At 43.8% G+C, this 20,993-nt stretch overlaps 1 protein-coding gene across 1 annotated transcript in view; it reads left to right on the top strand.

The window, feature by feature from the left end:
- Positions 1 to 20,993, top strand: part of dcc (DCC netrin 1 receptor) — a gene marked incomplete at its 5' end in the record, with an annotated part of 933,706 nt that overhangs the window by 857,873 nt on the left and 54,840 nt on the right. The window contains 3 exons of the mRNA XM_041183487.1: positions 2,270 to 2,432; positions 6,336 to 6,565; positions 11,477 to 11,593. Coding sequence (XP_041039421.1) covers positions 2,270 to 2,432; positions 6,336 to 6,565; positions 11,477 to 11,593 — 510 coding nt within the window. The remainder of the gene's footprint in view (positions 1 to 2,269; positions 2,433 to 6,335; positions 6,566 to 11,476; positions 11,594 to 20,993) is intronic.

The raw sequence follows: 20,993 nt of genomic DNA, 5'->3' as shown, positions 1-20,993 counted from the left end.
GAAATGTGTGTGTGCATGTGTGTATGTCAATTGTGGATTGCTTCCTCAATCTTGAAGGTCAACTAGGAAAAATACTGCATGAGTGAGGTGCCAAAGGGCTACCAATGCCCGAGAACCATACTCTCCTTCCCCTACCCCAATCCTAAACTATGTTCCAGACAGGTAGAAAGGTGCACCAGGCACCTAATGAAGGGTTGGAATGGTCTAACTTTCCTCCCTGTTGTGGCCCTGGCTCGGAGGATGGTCACCAGCTTCTGGGTCTCCAGGCTGCTCTGGAAGAAAGAAAGGGAACCTATCCACAGTTTGGCTGCTGTGGATGCACTACAATGTGGAACAGGTGGTTTGGGAACATCCCCTCCTGTCTCATTCAGTACTATTGCTGGACCTGCTTCGATTGTATGTGTAAGGTTAGTTACGTCCATTTATGTTCGCTAGAAAGTCCCTGGGCTGTGTATTGGGAGCTAGAGTGCAGGGGCAATGGGTATCCGTCCTCTTTTTATCACCACTGTTCCTGACAACTTGAGTGTTCCTCAGGTGCAACAAAGAGGAAAAGTGCCTCTTGAGTGTTCAGTTGAAATCGGAGGTAAATAGCCAAATAAAATATCTATTATTTCCCAGCACAATACGCAGGAGCTTCCAACCTCAGTATCACTGCATTATTCTCAAAGAACGGCTTTTATATGTGAAATTAAACATACAGTTTGTATATTCCAAAATGGAATGTCATGTTTGCCTTATATAAACCTCAGTGTGAAATAAGCAGTGAATATATATAGGTAAACCACAGGCCTTGTGGTCAAATAAGTCAAACTGAAGCGTTTCTACAAAGGAGGCATCACCTGCACTGCCTTTCCTTCCATTTGCTTCCTAAAAGCATTGCAATGTGTTCAGCACACCTGCAGATAGCCTTATTTCCAATTTACATGGTTTCACTTGAGCTGCTGGAGTTGATTAATATCAGGGTTATTTTCAGGGCAAGAAACAAGACTCTCTCATCAGTTGCAAAATGCTGGAATTTAGATGATGTCACAAAGAATTTGGCCAATTTCCTTACATTATCAGGTGCACCAAACACCTGATCCAGATTTTCATTGGCTGCTCTGACTTTTGGTGCAGAAACTTACATTTTCTTTTTCCTTAAGGGCGTATTGGTCAGTTTCAGTACATGAGTGTTAAGATGATGTCACCATGAGGAGACTGACTTCTTTTGATAAGCTGGTGCTGCAATGAAGCTACCAGCATGCCAAAGGCATGTTCCAGAGAGCTCCTGTGCCTGTTCCTCATTGGTAACTTGTTTTCTGCTGAGTGAATGAATGGAAAGAAGGAACCAATTGCTTCAGGCCTGCTGGCGATGGCCTAACAAGAAGTCAGCAATTTTTGAAATACGTTTAAACTAAGAAGCTGCAGACACCGTGCGTAACCAGGCCTACCACTCCACCACATTTGGTGGTGATCTTACTTGAAGGGTCATAATTTCTTATATCTGAGAGATGCAGTCTCCTGGCCCTGTAATTCTTTTTTAGCCCTTCCTCAACCTGGATGCAGAGCGATCTCAGCCATAGCGATAAAACGAAACAAAACAGAACTGGGAAATAAGAGTACTGATCCAAACTGGCATTCCATTTTAAGGCATACAAGGCTAGTTTGGACCAGTACTGTTATTTCCCAATTTTTACTGTTTTTTCCTAAAATAAGTTCCAGTTCATCTTTTACTTTCCAGTTAGGAACTCTTGCAATTCCTGTCAAGAGCAGAAAGAGAAATAGGAAAAAGGGAAACACAAAAATTAAAATAAAATAATTTAATGAAAGATATGAAGCAGCAGAGAATTTGCCTCATTACTCACCAGGTTATGGATTAATTTTGTAGGTTTGTATCCTACTTTCTGTTCTTTTGGGCATCTGAAGATATAACATTGACCCAGAATGCGCTCACATTGCTAGCAGAACAAGGCAGCCTTATTTTAGTTACACAAAGATAACTTATAGAAGCACAGCTATTTAAGCATAAAGAGGAAGCAATTTCTGCCCAGTATAATTGCGCAATTGTAACCCTGCTAGTTCTACATAAGAGTTTTTTTACTGTAATGCCATTTCCCTACTCTTTCACTTTTCTTCAAGTGCTTAGCTCCCCTTAAGTGTATTGGCTCAGTAGACATTTGCGGTAAAGTATTCCATATTCTAATAGCCATTGCATGAAGAAAATTCCTCATTTTGTATTTTTAGGACTAATCATAAGCTTTCTTATCAACATTTATTGATTTCCTTCCAGAGCCTCCAATTGGTCAGATGCATCCACCTCATGGCAGTGTGACTCCTCAAAAGAATGGTAATCTGCTGGTGATCATCGTGGTCTCCATTGGTGCAGTAACAGTTGTCGTGGTCATTGTTGTTGCCGTCATCTGCACCCGCCGATCTTCAGCACAGCAAAGGAAGTATGTTTGTATTTTATTAACTAATCTTCACTCAGCTGTGGTAACTTCTGAAGGAGGTCACCTGATGCCTCAGTGAGTTTATCAACCAGAAAGATCTACGGTTGAATTTTTATTTTGGATTGATTTAGCTGATCTGATTCAGGTTAGTGGTAAAGATGCAGCATAAAATTTTACAGCACAGAAACAGACCATTCAGCCCAGTTGGTCTTTGCCAATGCTTTTAATTCCAGTTAGTATCTATAATGTAGTAAAACGTCCCAAGGCACTTTACAGGAGCAATAATCAAATAAAATGTAATACCGAGCTACATAAGGAGATATTAGGACTGTTTACTAAAAGCTTGGTCAAAGAGGTGGTGGCATAGTGGTATTGTCACTGGACTGGTAATCCAGAGACCCAGGTAATGTTCTGGGGACGTGGGGGGGCCACAGCAGATGGTGAAATTTGAATTCAATAAAAATCTGTAATTAAAAGTCTGCTGATGACCATGAAACCATTGCTGATTGTTGTAAAAACCCATCTGGTTCACTATTGTCCTTTAGGGAAGGAAACCAACTGTCCTCACCTGGTCTGGCCAATATGCGACTCCAGACCCAAAGCAATATGGTTGACTCTCAAATGCCCTTTCAATAAGGGCAATTAGGGAAGGGCAATAAATGCTGGCCTAGCCAGTGATGCCCACATCTCATTAACAAATAAAAAAAGGTAGGTTTTACAGGACATCTTAAACAGGAACTTAAGAACATACAAATTAGGAGCAGGAGTAGCTGCTCTGGCCTTCGATATTCCCGCCATTAAATGAGATCATAGCTGATCTGAATGTAACCTCAACCCCACATTCCTGCCTACCCCCGATAACTTTTCACCTCCTTGTTAATCAAGAATCTGTCTAGCTCTGCCTTAAAAATATTCAGTGACTCTGCTTCCACTGCCCTTTGAGGAAGAGAGTTCCAACGACTCATGACCCGCTGAGAGAAAAAAATTCTCCTCATCTCTGTCTTAAATGAGCGACCTCTTATTTTGAAACCGTGATGCATAGTTCTTGATTCTCCCACAAGAGGAAACATCTTCTCCACATCCACCCTGTCAAGATGCTTCAAGATCTTAAAGTAAAGCCACTTCTTACTCTTTTAAACTCCAGCAGATGCAAGCCTAACCTGTCCAACCTTTCCTCATAAGACAACCCACCCATTCCTCGTATTAGTCTAGTAAACCTTTTCTGAACTGCTTCTAATGCTTCTTTCCTCAAATAAGGAGACAAATACTGTGCACAATACTCCAGATACGGTCTCACTAGTGCCCTGTACAACTGAAGCATAACCTCCCTACTGTTGTAATCAATTCCCCTCACAATAAATGATAGCATTCTATTAGCTTTCCTAATTACCTGCTGTACCTTTTGTGATTCATGCACGAGGAAAGCCAGATCTGTCTCAATCTGAGAGCTCTGCAATCTCTCACCATTTAGATAATATGCTTTTTTTTTGTTAATCCTGCCAAAATGAATGATTTCACATTTGGCCACATTATATTCCATTTACTAGATCTTTGCCCACTCATTTAACCTCTCTATGTTCCTTTGAAGCCTCCTTATGTCCTCTTCACAATTTACTTTCCTGCTTATCTTTGTGTTGTCAGCAAATTTGGCAACCATACCTTTGGTACCTTCATTAACTTATAAAAAGTTGAGGCCCCAGCACTGCTCGCTGCGGCACACCACTCGTCACATCCTGCCAACCAGAAAAAACCCATTTATGCCAACTCTCTGTTTCTTGTTAGATGGCCAATCTTCTATCTATGTCAATATGTTATCCACTACATCATGAGCTTTTATTTTTCGCAATAACCTTTGATGTGGCACTTTATCAAATGCCTTCTGGAAATCCAAGTTCAGTACATCCACCAGATCTCCTTGATCCACAGCACATGTGACTCCTTCAAAGAACTCCAATAAATTGCTTAAACATGATCTCCCTTTCACAAAACCATGTTGACTCTGCCTGATTGCCTTGATTTTTCTAAGAAACAGATTTGGAGAGGTTTAGGAAGGGAATTCTGGAGTTTAGGGTCTAGGCTGCTGAAGGCATAGTCATCAGTGGTAAAGTGAAGAAAACTGAGGCCAGAATTGGAGGAATGCAGCTATCTCAGAGTGTTGTAGGGCTGGATGAAGTTAGAGTGATAGAAAGGAGCGAAGATGCAGAGGGATTTAAAAACAAGAATAAGAACTTTTAAATTAGGGTCTTCCGTGAAGGGCTCATGTAGGCCAGCTAACACAGGGCTGATAGGTGAACAGACATGGAGCAGAATTTAGTGTGGTGACTAGGGCCCTGCCCACCAGATGGAGAACTCCACATTGTTTTTCTATGGGTGGCCCAATGCAATTACCAGATAACCAGACACTTACTTGGACAGTGATCGACCTCCTGTTAGATTAAGCCCTTAGTTGGGTGGAAATTCCACTCCTAAGAGCTACTGTAAGACATTGGAGTCTTCACCAGGGATCAACACTGGATCCCTGGAGAGAGTTAAGTGGGGTGGCAGGGAGGAGGTCACCTGTGAGGTGGGGTGACGGGGTTGAAAGCAAAGGGCAGGGGATTGGCCTTCAGGCGGACCTTCCCCCACCCCCACTTCCTGATGCTGGTCCCCTTGATTGGGCACCAAGTGCCTGTGAGCGAGGGACCCCCTAGTAGACCGCTGACAAACCTGATAGGGTTTATTGGGCGGGTTTCAGAAGGCACAGGAGACCTTTGCAAGTATTGTTTAATTCCTTAGCCACCACCGTTAAATCCTGGTGGGGGGGGGGGCGCGGGCGTGGGCTGGTGTGGGGGGTTGCTCAGTGTTAATTGGGTTTAAGTGATTCCTTGATGAGCCTAACTGACTTCAGGCTGCGAGTGGGTGACTTTTCCAAGTTGGCCCTTTTCAGGTGTGCGGGCTCTCATGTGATTCTCCAGACCGCCCAGCATCTTGCCTGTCCCAGTGAATTCCACCCTGAGTTAGGATACAAGTACAGCCTCAGCAAAGGTTTACAGAGGATGCAAGGTGGGAGGTCAGCCATCAGCAATGGAACCATCGATACTAGAGGTAACAAAAGCGTTGATGAAGCAGATGAACTACGGCAAGGAAGAGACTGACGATGTTATAGAGTTGGAAGTAGACAGACTAGAAAGTCATAAATCCTGATTTGGACTGACCTAGCTGTTCACAGTCAAAGCATGGGCTGCAATACTGCAATTGCTCTCAGTCCCTAATACAGGAAGGGAAAAATTCAGCCAGGGGTTTCCCATGTAGATTGTGAGCTATCTGATAGCTGCTTGTGGAAAGTTTGCATGTGTAAAAGTGATTGATAGCAGGAATGACTGAGCTATGATATCCTCCAGATTTGCACCTCTTGCTGACACTTGCAGTTTTCACAAATGAGGAATGGCCTCTATGATGAAGTATTGAAAAGCTGCTGCTCTCCATGGGATCATACTGCAGCAAGTCAAGCGGGGAGACAATGGGAATAAAATTGTTACATCAAACAAATGCTCTTGTTTTTCCTGTTACTTTTATTCTGCTCAGTGAGTTTTAGTTGTATCAATCAGTGCTATCCTAGGTTAATTAATTGGCAGTGCCAGCAGTAGCGTACCTTTTCTTTGCTTGTATGAGAATTAAAATTTAACCTTATCCTTTGCACAATGTTATCTTGTGATTGAATACAACAACATTCTTGAGGGAAGATCAGATCACTAATGTAGGGTTAAAAGGACATAATTTATTTCTTATTTGCAACTTCATCTTATGGACACATTAATTAAGGTCTCATTAATTTCTCACTAATTGGCTTTAAACTCAAAGATAAGTGGTAGAAAAGTAAGATTATTGTATTTACTTGTTCTTCAATTTATGATTTTCCCATCACAGAAAGCGTGCAGCACACAGTGGTGGCAAACGAAAGGGGAGCCAAAAAGATTTGAGGCCACCAGACCTCTGGATACATCACGAAGAAATGGAGATGAAAAATATTGAAAAGCCCTCAGGCACAGATCCATCTGTGAGAGATTCACCCATGCAGCAAAGCTGCCAGGATATAACCCCTGTCAGCCACAGCCACTCAGAGAACCAGCTAACCAGCAAAAGTGGTTCACATTCAGGTAAGCTCAAGTACAATTAAAGGTTCTTACTTAATATGCCATATGAACTAAAATCTGTGCACAGATTACTATTGGTTTGAAGCTTCATCTGTTGCAAAATCTGGGCACCTTCTTCACGATTTTCCACCCTTAATGTGCACTCTGATGTGCACTCTGGTTGTGTGAGAAGTCAGGAGGTGACTTACTTGTCTCAGAATCCCCAACCTCTGACCTGCTCTTGTAGCCTTATTTAGATGGCTGATGGTGTTAAGTTTCTGGCCGATAGTAAACAATGGATGTAGGTGATGGGAGAGTCAGTGATGGGAAAGTGGTTAACCATCAAGGGGAAATGGTTAGATTCTCTTTTGTTGGATGGAGATGCTCATTGTCCGACATTTGTGTTGCGCGTATTTTGCTTGCCACTTAACAACCCAAGCTTGAATGTTGTCTAGATCTTGCTGCATGCAGGCATGAACCGCTTAGGCATCTGAGGACACTGTGCAATCATCAGATAACATCTCCACTTCTGACCTTACGATGGAGCGAAGGTCATTGACGCATCAGCTGAAGATGGTTGGACCGAGGACACTATATCCTGCAGCAATCGCCCTGGACTGAGATGATTGGCCTCTAACAACCATAGCTACCTTCCTTTGTGCTGGCTACTACTCTAACCAGTGGAGAGTTTCCCCCAGATTCCAGTTGACTTGTTCTGGTTGAATTCAGTTGTGTTGCTGATAGCCCACAGCACCTTGTGGATGCCCAGTTTTGACCTGCATGATTATCTATCCCACTTAATACACAACACGATGGGGGGTGTCTTCTGTGTGAAGACCAGATTTCATCTCCACAAGAACTTGGCATTTGTCACTCCTACCAATAGTTTGATGGACAGATGCATCTGTGACAGGTAGATTGGTGAGGACCAAATGGTGTTTTTTCCCCTCTTGTTGGTTATAACGCCACCTGCTGCAAGCCCAGTCTGGCAGATATGTCCTTCAGAATTCAGCCAACCTGGTCAGTAATGGTGCTACCAAGTCATTTTTGGTGCTGCACATTGATGTCTGTGTCCTTGCTACCCCACAGCTCTTCTTTTAAGTGGTGTACAGTGTGGAGGAGCACCAATTCATCATTTGACAATCTAGTAGTTTCACAATCACCATTACTGACACAATCATTTCATTCCAGATTTATTAATTAATTGAACTTAAATTCCCCAACTACCATGGTGGGATGTGAACTCATATCTCCAGAGCATTAGTCCAGACCTCTGAATTACAATTCCAGTAACATTACCACAATGTTGAAAGTCTTGTTGCTGGGGGCCATTGGCATCTCCTGCAGGCACTCCTACCCAGCAGCTGATCAGTCTGTCAACCAATGAGCTGCTGGGTGAATGACAGAGTAATAAAATAATGAAGACCTAATGTTAAATTTGAAGGACCTCGGACTTCCCGCCATTTCTGCATTTGTTCCCTGCAGAGACAAGATCCTCTGCTTCCTCCCTGCCACCCCATAAAAATTGGGGCCCGTGGTTCAGAAAAGTTATGCTTATTAAATAAACCTTACAGCTCTGGAGTAACCTTTCCCACCATGAGTCAGGGTTTCCTGATAATAGAACTGCTATGACATGTAGATGGGGCCACTGATTTACAGTGACTGAATAAACTGATTTTTTAAAGTAAATGTAATTCTGGGATTTTCATCATTGCTTATCCTAATTGAATTCCATGTCTCTCTCCCTTTTTCTCTGAAAACTGGTGACCTTCAGTTTAGATACATATTTCTTAAAGTATCCATTTAACTGCTGTCACTTACCAATTTTAAAGCTGGGAATGCAGACCAAGATGTCTCTTGTATCTCCCTGTTATTTATCCCAAATCAAGAGGAGGAGTCATTTAAATGAAAGTGAAAGGTTGTCTTGCTGTGTAGCAACATAATAAAGGTGTCTGTCATTGAACGGAATTTTCTGCCTGAATTGTGACAGGTGGGAATGCAAAATTGGGCATGAGGCCAAAAGTTGGATATCTACCGGCAGGAAAATGAGATGGAAGTTTCGCCTCAGGACTTCCATGGTGGCCTAGTAGCAGGCCGACTTTCAGGCTGATCCATGTCGAGAACCCTATTTGCATGCATTAGCATGTTATGAATAATCATTAAAATTACAACTCATAGGAATTACATTCTCCTTCCTAATTTAGTACCACGTCAGCGGGTAATTAGATTGGTCTGATTTCCGATTGGATTAAAGTGACATGCAGCTGCCCACCTTCACTTCACTCATGACCTCGAGGTGTGTATATGCAGTGTTCACCTATCTTTCACTGAGGTGCTGCCATCTTGTGCCCCTGCTCCGACATGACAGCTAGCGAAGCTGCTCTCCCAGGCGAGATCAGGGTGGGCAGGCTGTCAAGGTTGCACCATTCCCGCTCAGACTGTTGTGGTGCGCAGGCAGGGCTGTGCTGCAGCTGGAGAGACCAATGGGGGCTGCAGTCCCTGGAGAGACTGTTGTGGGATGCAGGCAGGGCTGTGCTGTAGCCGGAGAGACCATTGCGGGGCACAGGCAGGGCTGCACTCTATCCGGAGAGACTGTTGCGGGGCACAGGTAGGGCTGCACTCTGTCCGGAGAGACTGTTGCGGAGTACAGGCAGGGCTGCACTGTAGTCAGAGAGACTGTTGTGTGGCAGCCATGTTCGTTAAGTGTTCTCCAGATAGTGAACCCAAGCCTAATATAGATCTAGGTCCCACTGAGGTGTGTGTCTCTGCGCTGGTGGAGGATGCAGGTGAATGCAGTGATGGCTCAACATCTAATGGGTCCCCACGGATTGGGGGCTTGGGCTGAGGGGCTGGTTGGAGGTTTGTTTTGGCCTGCTGGTCCCTGGAAGAGGGAAAAAAAATAGTTAGTTCCTCAATAGGCAGAATCCAACATTACATTTAATTCACTGTGAAAGTCATGATGTGTTCGACTAATGGAGGATTCATTTGTACTGGTTTGCTGGGGGCCTTCACCACAGGAGCAATCCCTGTCCTCCCCTGCCAACTCGGCTGCCTTCTCAAAGGGAGTCAGCTCCTGTATTTCGGTGGTTCCTCCATTGGTCTGGGGTCTCTGCCTCTTGCCTGCATGAAGACAGATGGAATGGAATGTGATGAGAATGTGTGGAAGAGAAGTTGAGAAGCATGCTTGGCTGCTGTGTGTGCTTGCCCTCCCCAATAAGGGCAGAAGATGTTGATTATGAGGATGATCCACAAGATGATAGTGATGTTGAAGTGTGTGTGAGACATTCCATACAGATGTCCATTCCACTAATAGTATGTGAGACTCCTGTGGACTGTAACCATTAGAGTGCCTGATGCCCTTATGAGAGTGTGAGTCTACAATGAGTAGACTTACCCTGGTGGAGCGGATGCGATCATTCATCCTCTTTCTGAACTGCAGGGCATTTCTTTCTTGAGTGCCATGGGCACAGACCTCCCTGGTGACCTCCTCCCAGGCTGGTGAGGTCAGGTTGGCTGCTCTCCTGTTGCCATCCCTCAGGAAGAGGACATCCTTGTGCTTACAGATGGCCTGGGGGAGATTCACCAGGGAGTCATGGCTGAATCGTAGTGCACAGGGCTTCCTTCTCCTGGTGGAGACACAGCTGGCATGCAGAGAGTGAATGTGTGTTTGGGCATTGCTTGAATATGGTGCCAGGAATTACAACCCCATGAGGTAATGGCAGACGGATGAATCAATGCCCCATTAGATGCTTTGGTGAGCAGATCACCAATGCATAATTGATGAGCTTTCAAAAGGAGAACCCACCTCACCAATCAGCGGGAAACATTCTGACTATTCTGCCCGCCACCACACATAGTCTGAAAAACCAAAAAAATTCCACCAATTGTCTCCTTGAGATAATACTCTACTTATCCATAATGGTGCGGGTATGGGGCTAGTGGAGTAGAATGAGATTGGGTTGAGGATTCAGAGTGCATCAGCAATCAGTCACTTTGGGATCTGTTGCCAATTACTCATAATGGAAGCTATATCTGCTCTCAGTATACATAGGTATATCTGGGCTAATCACAGCCAGACTTGGTGTGGTCCCCTGGGTAGCCCAGGGCATTCTCCCCCTGATTCTAGTGCCTCTGGCTCTCCCCCTGACTCAAACTCCTCCTGGTATTTTAAAAAAATATTTGTTCATGGGATGCAGGTGTTGTTGGCTAGGCCAGCATTTGTTGATTGCCCTCATTTAGAGGGCATTTAAGTGTCAACCACATTTCTGTGGGTCTGGAGTGGGACAGCAGATTTCCTTCCCAAAAGGACATTAGTGAACTAGATGGGTTTTTATGACAATCGGCAATGGTTTCATGGTCATCGCAGACTCTTAATTCCAGATTTTTATTGGATTCAAATTTCACCATCTGCCATGGTTGGATTCAAACCCAGGTCCCCAGAGCATTTCCCTGGGTCTCTGGAATACCAGCCCAGTGACTATGCCACCACCTCCCCGCAGGGGAGTGAAAGCAGAAGAAGTATCTTCAGCCTATCAGGAGAATTTGTTGTCCAGAGCAAAGAAGAGTAAAACTCTGTGTTTATATCCTCCTCCATTTTCAATTTCATGGCTATAATGACTGTGCAATTTCTGAGATTTGATATTTACCAGTGTTGTGCAGGGGCAGTGATATTCAGCTATGCTAGAGATTGTTCTGCACTTGAGTACCACAGAGGAACGGTCCTGGGATTTAAATAGCATTAGAGGGCACCATTACAATGTCAGCAGTTTAAGTGGACAAGTTCCATCAAAAATGTGGACATTGGAATTTAAAAGTTGACGCAGGAAAAATGCTCAGATATTAATATGTTATTGGTGTATTGGTGTAGCATTTTAAATCACAGAGATAGTTCCATTCAAATCCATTGAAAGCATATTTTGATTATTTTATCTGAAGGTCATGATCCTGATGAAGTTGGAAGCAGTATGTCCACGTTAGAACGCTCTCTGGCAGCTCGAAGAGGAACACGACCAAAACTGATGATTCCCATGGACTCACAGCCCACCAATCCAAGTGAGTAACTTTGGTATTTTATGATTCAAACCAATTTCTCAAGTTGGGTCTCAAATCAGGTAGGATTTCATAGAATTGCATAAAATATGCACAACATATGGCCTAATTAGTCTATGCTGGCTGCTGATTCTCTTATTAACTGAGTGTTTTATATGACTGAGGTGTGGCAATGTCATTCTCAAGGAATTGGGGAGAAAGGGGAGTTAGAAACTAGTGTTTTGCCTTTAGGGAAAGAGATGCTGATTGCCTGGCACTTGTGTTGTGCATATTTTGCTTGCCGCTTATCAGCCCAAGCTCAAATTACACGACCTGCCTGAGAGTGTCTTATTCTACAGTTGATGAACCATGTACTGTCTCACGTAAACTTTGCATTTTGGTCGATAAGTGAAAGCCTGAAATTGAGTGAAATCTAAATTGGAAAATATAAATGAACATTTTGTCCTAGGCTCTCAGTGTTATCTGATTCATCGTAATATCATCAAAGCGCCAAAGCAAATCCAAAGATGAAGTTATCATGGCCTTTGCAGCTTAACAGCAGCAAATGTTCTATTAGGCCTTCATCAATTTTGTCTGAAACTTAAATCAACTGATATTTTGAAGCAATTGCTTTTCCTCCACTTACACACATTCACTCGTGTGTACTCTTACATTCAGCCACAAGAATGGAAAGTGGATGATAAATAGGCTGAATGGTATAGTAAATGGAAGTGTCACGTGGAGTAATGTAGTTAAGCCTCTGGTTTAAGATACATTTTTGGGGGCAGATTACAGGAGGTTTTATTTCACGGCTGGCATGGATTAATACAATCCAGGAGTGCTTGACGCTCATACTAACTGAATTATAGCAAAGTTAGACAAGTACAGGATCAGAAAATACTGTGCAGCCCATCTGGCTGAAGCCATGAGCAAATAGCTCTCAATCCTTCAAATAACTAGCTACTTTTCTCTTAATTTTTTCCATCTTATCAGCCTCCACTGTCTCACTGGGCAGCCCATTCCACATATTCTCCACTAGGTACATAAAATAATTAAATCTAAACCTCCTGTACATCATCTCTCTTTCAAGAATGTGTCCCTTAGTTCCAGAGCCAATAACAAACATATTACAGGTGGATGATAAAAATGCTGCCCACAGATTTTTATTTTTACTTTATTTCATAACGGAAACCTCATCCCACCCTCAAATCCAACTATGCAGAAATCGTCAGAGTCCGAAAACTGGACATTTTTTTTCCCGCGCTCCAGCAAACCTTGACCTGACCTGACCCAGTTTGGAAAGATTCAAGGGGCTGAATTTTACACTGATTGGGCGGGCGTGCACCCGACCCGATTGGGCATTAAGCCATGTGAAATGACGTCGGGTGAGCGAAGCAATGTCATCGCGCGCTTGCGCGATATTTTGCTTGGCGGGCACACACAAAAGTCAGAAGCGCGCCCCCCGACAATTGAGAGGGCAGTTAATTCCATTAATGGTGCAATTATCTGCTATTTCTTGTTGTCCATCCACCTTACGGTTGGCGGACTGGCAAATCGGCCAGGCGGCCTTTACATTTTTCATGAAGCCTCATCCAAGGGCGGGATGTGGTTTCCATTATGAAATAAGATAAAAATAAAAATCTGTGGGCAGCATTTTCATCATCTGTATTTTCCAGTACCTGATTGTAATGCTTGGAAATTTTTTTTCTGCTTTTTAAAACTTTATTGGAATATTTTCAGGTCTTCAGCCCCTGAGGCAGCTACCTGCCTTCAGGGAGCTTTCACTTAGTGCTCGCCCACACCCGCATTGACGTCATTGCCCACCTTTCTCCCTGGCAGCGCTGAGATTGGCCAGTCAGCATGAGATCACACTCGGGGGCCAATCGCAGTTGACAGTTCATTTCCCGGCCAATCCCACGCCTGCCAATCATGCCCACCTGCCAAGCTAAAAGTTCAGGCCTAGGAGTTGCCAAGTATAGATCAGTTTCATATGTCTGACTGCCCGCACTCCAGTGAACCTTGACCCCACCTGACCCAGTTCAGAAAGGTTTGGGCAGTTGCTGAGTGCTGATTGGCTCTGCGTACCTGATGTTTCCTGTACTCCAGGGAACCTTGACCCCACCCAGCCGAGTGCGGATGTGGCAGAGATGGTTCAACTCACGCCAGGGTCCCACAGGTCCTGACCTCATTACAGCCTTGGTTCAAACATGGACAAAAGAGCTGAACTCCAGTGGTGAGGTGAGAGTGACTGCCCTTGATATCAAGACAGCATTTCACTGTATGTGGCATAGAGGAGCCCTAGCAAAACTGGAGTAATTTGGGAATTGGGGGAAAAACTCTGCGCTAGTTGAAGTCATACCTAGTACAAAGGAAGATGGTTTTGATTGTTGGAAGTCAATCATCTCAGTCCCAGGACATCAGTGCAGGAGTTCCTCAGGGTAGTGTCCCAGGCCCAACCATCTTTAGCTACTTCATCAATGACCTCCCTTCCATCATAACATCAGAAGTGGGGATGTTCACTGATGATTACACAATGTTCAGCACCATTTGCAACTCCTCAGATACTGAAGCAGCCTACATCCAAATGCAGCAAGACCTGGACAATATCCAGGCTTGGGCTAACAAATGGCAACTATCATTCACACCACACAAGTGCGAAGCAATGAGCATCTCCACCAATAAGAGAGAATCCAACCATCGCCCTTTGACGTTCAATGGCATTATCATCACTCTATTCCCCACTATCAACATCCTGGGGGTTACCATTGATCAGGAACTGAAATGGACTGGCCATATAAATACAAGAGCAGACCAGAGGCTAGGAATCCTGTGATGAGTGACTCACCTCCTGACTCCCCAAAGCTTGTCTGCAGTCTTCAAGGCACAAATCAGGAGTGTGATCTAATACTCTCCACTTGCCTGGATGAGTGCAGCTCCAACAACACTCAAGAAGCTTGACACCATCCAGGACAAAACAGCCCACTTGATTGGCACCCCATCCACAAACATTCACTCCCTCCACCGCCGACAAACAGTGGTAACAGTGTGTACCATCTACAAGGTGCACTGCAGAAACTCACCAATGCTCCTTAGGCAGCATCTTCCAAACCCACAATTGGTACCACCTAGAAAGACAAGGGAAGCAGACACATGGAAACACCACCGCCTGCAAGTACCCCTCCAAGCACTCACTGTTATTAAATCCACAGTTATTAAATCCAATCAGTAAGAGGTAAATTAATATTCGCTGTGACATGGCCATTAACCCAAAGTGCTTTGCAACCATATCAGTTGGTTTACTTGTGTTCCCTATACACTGACTTAAGGCGTTCTGATTTTAATTAAGGAGACCTGGGTTTTCTTTCTGAAAACTGGCAAGTTCTGAAGTCCACCAAAGTTGCTGGATTTGTGGTACTCTATCTATATTAGCATTCAACATACCTACTTCCCTAAGAATGTTGATTACTTGAATAATACCTTCCAGAGTTAACAATGTCAGGCTCTTCAACTTCATTCTATATCTTGAGTATCTTGAGCGAGGCATCTTTTGGTTGTCCTTTTTTGCATTGCTTGAATATATCCTTGCAGTAGTACAGTGACTAGAGTTGTACACACAGTGCAGTAGATGTATCTGCACTTGTACCATGTAAAGACTCATTGTCATCTCCTGCAATTTGTGATTTGTGCTTCTCACATCCCAAGATCTAGCTAGCTTTCTTCACTTGTGCTGCCCATTGTCTTGTTGGTTAATTATTATATTCCTAATTATTAGTAGGAAGTTGTTTTATTTTGCTGGCCAATTCTTTATCTATCCTTGTATGTAATCTATCTGGGCCTGCTGCATTTTCTTTCTTTACCTTTCTCAGAATATCAATGACTGCCTTATCTAAAAGCTTATTTTCTTCATTGCTTCCTCCAAACTCCCCCATACCGGGATATCAGAGAAAGAATTCCTTTAGTCCATATTAACATCTTCCATCATGCCAACCCCAAAATTGACAAAAATAATATTATATAATTGAAACTAAATCACAAATTTCTCACAGTTCTTAGCAGGCAGGGGGATAAAATGCTCCCCTCTGTCTCACTGGTGCGAATTGGGCATTTACATCAAAATTAAAATTATAACTGAACTAACATTAGCAAAGGAAGATACATCCTCAACTTAAAGCACTTCTGTGAAGCTACAACATAAGTTAAAAAAAACTCTCAATTTGAACATAATGGAACCAAAACTTTTGAAGTTCGTTGTCTCGCTTTTCTTATATAATTTTGAAATACAAATGAGCAGAAATGCTTAGAAGCTAATGAAAATTAATCCATCATTACAATTGACACTGTGGTAATGAAACATCCTGAGAAATTAGGTAGACTGCACATGCTCAGACTGAGGAGCACCTTTGGCAGAAATGTCTTGTCAAAATCCAGGATTTTGGCAGAGGCTGAGATATTGACGTAAAAGCTATAATGAAGATACTAACAGCTATAGGATAGGATTTTTTGGATGGCAGAGTTTCCTGCCTGGCACCTGAAGAGTTGCCTCCCAGGAGTGTTAATTGGCTCAATCTGGAGGAAATCCTGCATAAGGGAGCTGCCGGCCAATCTGACTGACCGGCCATTCTGTAGTCCCAGCAGTGCCAGTTCCAGCAGTCACCAGGACTGGGATGACGAGAAGTCCTGAGATGCCAAGTCCAGGACCAGGTACAAGCCAGGAGTGGGGGGTTCTCACAATAGGAGAGGAAGTAAGGCCTGGATTGGTAGGGGAGCGGGGGCGGGGGTGGCGGTGGGGAGAGGGGTAGGTGAGTGGTCTTGATGAAGAGGCCAGGGGCTAGAGAACACCCAGAAGGGGGAGGCAAACCTTTCGGGTGGTGGGGTGGCCCTTGAAGGAAGTGCCCCCAACTTCCTGCCCAAGGCCCGAGTAAGGTAATGTACCAGGCTTTACCCCTACCCCTGAGCTCCTCCTGCCAGGCACAAAATTGAGGCAGGGTGGGAAGCCTGGCCACTTAGGTCTCAAATGGGCAAGGGTGGATGGGCCACTCTAAGCTTTGCCCATCCCACATAAAATTGCAGACAAGTTGGGGAGCAGGTGGCAGGAAGGCCACCTGAGGAATTTTACAGGCCCCCACCCCCAAAATTTGCCAGCAAGGGACCATAAATTCTGCCCATAAAAGACAGTTTATTGGATAAGTTTCATTGTGATATTGTGAATTATATAACATAACAAGCTGGGCTACCCATCCTATGTCCAGAAATAAAGGAAGTGAAGTTAAAAATAAGGTTCAAAAGGAAGATAAGGAAAATGTTTTATGAAGTAATAAGCTGAGATATTCATCCTATGGCATATGGACTGAATGAGATAGGGATTAAAGCTGAAAATCAGACTACAAAAATGTGCCTATGAAGTAATTTATTTGAAGCATTTGTTATATCCAACAGATTTCATTCAACAATTCACTTAATTACCTTCTCTCACATGATTATTTCAATTAGCAATTTTAATCCCATAGATATGAAATACAAATATCTAAATTCACAGAATTATTATACACAAGAACAGTATTTAACAAAAAAATCTTTTCTCAGTGAATTTACTTTTGTTTGCTTTACTTAACTTGACTTGACTGTAGGTTAATTAGATTTACGCTTTCCACTAATCATTCTCTACATCCTCAGTGTCACTCTCAAAATACTTAGGATCAAAATCTGCGCATACACCTACACCTATTTCCTCAATGTTTGTTACCACTCTGAATATTTCATCATCAGCGTCAAAGAGAACAATGTAGTATCACACGTTCGGTGTCACTGTCTGTATTTTCAGTGTTAGTTCAAACATTAAATATTTCATGATAGGCCACATGAGAAGTTCTTCCTTCTTGAGATAAAGTAATGAGATTTCTTGGTGATCCTACACAGCTGTTATTTTTTCTGATGTTTTTCAAGACATGTTTTGATGTTGTTGTTCCCATAAGCAGAACATTCAGTAGGTCAGGTGGCTCAGTTAAGAGTGGCAGTCGTATTATACCATTTGTGCAACACATTGAAGGAGGCTCTTCTTTCCACTTTTTTGCACCACAATATTCACAAAGCCCTGACTGACTGCAAATATCAAATTCTGGGTCTGACGCATTTTTATGAGGAGGGTCAGAGATGAAGGGTCCCTTGCATTCTGTCACTCTCTGTCAACTTTGTGCCTTCTTGTTCTAAGCCTCTTCAGTGTCCCACTCCCTAATTGCTGTTTGTTGCATTCTGTCAACTTTTTGCCTTTTTGCACTACCATCTTCATTTTCCCTGCCTCACCAAGAAATAACATGTGGTGTCTCAGCATATAACTTACATGAAACAAATAAAATATGAAAAAAAAACAAATGAAAAATGAAAGAAAGACAGGGAATTTTAAATAATCTTTTATGGGATGTGGGCGTCACTAGCTCGGCTCATCCCTAGTTGCCTTTGAGAAGGTGGTGGTGAGCTGCCTTCTTGAACCACTGCCATCCTGTGGTGTAGGTACACCCACAATGCTGTTGGGAAGGGAGTTCCAGGATTTTGATCCAGCGACAGTGAAGGAATGGCGATATATTTCCAAGTCAGGATGGTGAGTGGCTGGGAGGGGAACTTCCAGGCAGTGGTTTTCACATCTATCTGCTGCCCTTGTCCTTCTAGATAGTAATGGTCCTGGGTTTGGAAGCCCTAAGGAGGCTTGGTGAGTTGCTGCAATGCACCTTGTAGATGATGCACACTGCTGCTACTGTGCATCAGTGATGGAGGGAATGAATATTTGTGAAAGGGGTGCCAATCAAGCAGGCTGCTTTGTCCTGGATGTTGTCAAGCTTCTTGAGTGTTGTTGGAGCTGCACTCATCCAGGCAAGTGGAGAGTATTCCATCACACTCCTGACTTATGCCTTGAAAATGGTGGATAGGCTTTAGGGAGTCAGGAGGTGAGTTACTTGCCACAGGATTCCTAGCCTCTGATTTGTTCTTGTAGCCACAGTATTTATATGGCTAGTCCAGCTCAGTTTCTGATCAATGCTAAACCCCAGGATGTAGATAATGGGAGATTCAGTGATGGTAATGCCATTGAATGTCAAGGGGTGATGGTTTGAGCCTCTCTTGTTGGAGATGGTCATTGCCTGTCACTTGTGTGGTGTGAATGTTACTTGCCACTTGTTCACCCAAGCCTGGGTATTGTCCAAATCTTGCTGCATTTGGACATGGACTGCTTCAGTATCTGAGAAGTTGCGAATGTGCTAAACAGTGTGCATTCATCAGTGAACATTCCCGCTCTGACCTTATGATGGAGGGAAGATCATTGATGAAGCAGCTGAAGATAATTGGGCCTAGGATACTGATCTGAGCAACTCCTGCAGTGATGGAACTGAGATGATTGACCTCTAACAACCACAGCCATCTCACTTTGTGCAAGGTATGACTCCAACCAGCAGAGAATTTTCCCCCTGATTCCCATTGACTTCAGTTTTGCTAGGGCTCCTTGATGCCACACTCAGTCAAATGCTGCCTTGATGTCAAGGGCAGTCACTCTCACCTCACCTCACCTCAGGAGTTCAACTCTTTTATCCAGTTTTGAATGAAGACTGTGATGAGGTCAGGAGTCGAGTGGCCTTGGCAGAACCCAAACTGAGCATCAGTAAGCGGGTTATTGCTAAGCAAGTACCGCTTGAAAGCACTGTTGATGACCCCTTCCATTACTTTACTGATGATGGAAAATAGACTGATGGGGCAGTAATTGGCTGCATTGGATTTGTCCTACTTTATGTGTACAGGGCATACCTGGGCAATTTTTCATACTGCCAGCTGCTTGCTAGTGTTGTAGCTGTATGGAACAGCTTGGTTAGGGTGTGGAAAGTCCTGGAGCACAAGTCTTCAGTACTATTGCTGGAATATTGTCAAGGCTCATAGCCTTTGCAGTATCCAGTGCCTTTAGCTATTTCTTGATATCATGTGGAATGAATTGAATTGGCTGTAATGCTGGGGACCTCCAGAGGAGGTCAAGATGGATCATCCACTCGGCACTTCTAACTAAAAATTGTTGCAAATGCTCCAGCCTTATCTTTTGCACTGATGTGCTGGGCTCCTCCATCATTGAGGACGATGGTATTTGTGGCGCTTCCTTTTCCAGTGAGTTGTTCATCACCACTCATGGCTGGATTTGGCAAGACTAACAGAGCTTAGATCGCATCCATTAGTTGTGCGATCACATAGCTCTGTCTGTCGCTTGCTGCTTATAATGTTTGTCACACAAGTAGTCTTGTGTTATAGCTTCACCAGATTGGCTGGTACTGCTCTTGGCATTTCTTCCTGCGCTCTTCATTGATCCCGGGCTGCTCCCCTGGCTTGAAGGTAATGGTAGAGTGAGGATATGCCAGGCCACAAGGTTACAGCTTGTGGCTGAGTGCATTTCTGCTGTGGCTGATAGCCCACAGCACCTCATGGATGCCCAATCTTGAGTTGCTAGATTTGTTCGAAATCTATCCCATTTAGCAAATTGGTAGTGCAAAATTCCAAATGATGTTTGACGTCGAGGAATACTGATTCATCAGCTGAGGGGTGAAAGCAGTAAGTGATAATCAGCAGGACGTTTCCTTCCCCATGTTTGACCTAGTGCCATGAGATTTCATGGGGTCTGGAGTCGACACTGAGGACTCCGAGGTCAACTCGCTCCCGACTGCATGTCACTGAATACAAAAGCAGGGATGTAATGATGGAACTTTATAAAACACTGGTTAGGCCACTGCTGGAATTGTGTGTACAGCTCTGGTCACCACATTACAGGGAGGACATAATTGCTCTGGAGAGAGTGCAGAGAAGATTTACAAGAATGTTGCCAGGGCTTGAAAATTCCAGCTATGAGGAAAGATTGGATAAGCTAGGGTTGTTTTCGTTAAAACTTGGGAGGCTAAGGGGTGACTTAACTGAAGTGTACAAAATTATGAGGGGCCTAGATAGGGTAGACAGGAAAGATTGTTTCCTCTAGCTGAGGGTTCAATTACCGGGAGGCATAGATTTAAGGTGATTGGTAAAACGATTAGAGGGGACATGAGGAAAATCTTTTGCACCCAGAGGGTGGTGGGCATCTGGAATTCACTCCCTAAGTTGGTGGTTGAGGCTGAAACGTTCAACTCATTTAGAAGGTACCTGGATCTGCACTCAAAGTGCTGTAACCTGCAAGGCAACGGACCAGGTGCTGGAAAATGGGATTAAAATGAGCGGCTAGTTTCTTTTCTCTCTTTTTGGTTGGCAGGGACATGATGGGCTGATTGGCCTCTTTCTGCACTATAACTTTTCTATGGTTCTATCTACAACACGATGGAGGCTATCCTCAATATGAAGACGGGACTTTGTCTCTACAATAACTGTGCAGTTGTCACTCCTACTGTCATGGACAGATGCATTTGCAACAGGTAGA

This window comes from Carcharodon carcharias, chromosome 1 (assembly GCF_017639515.1).
Source record: "Carcharodon carcharias isolate sCarCar2 chromosome 1, sCarCar2.pri, whole genome shotgun sequence".
Classification (NCBI taxonomy): Eukaryota; Metazoa; Chordata; class Chondrichthyes; order Lamniformes; family Lamnidae; genus Carcharodon; species Carcharodon carcharias.
The sequence above is the reverse complement of the archived record's forward strand: the minus strand, read 5'-3'. Positions and strand labels throughout refer to the sequence as shown.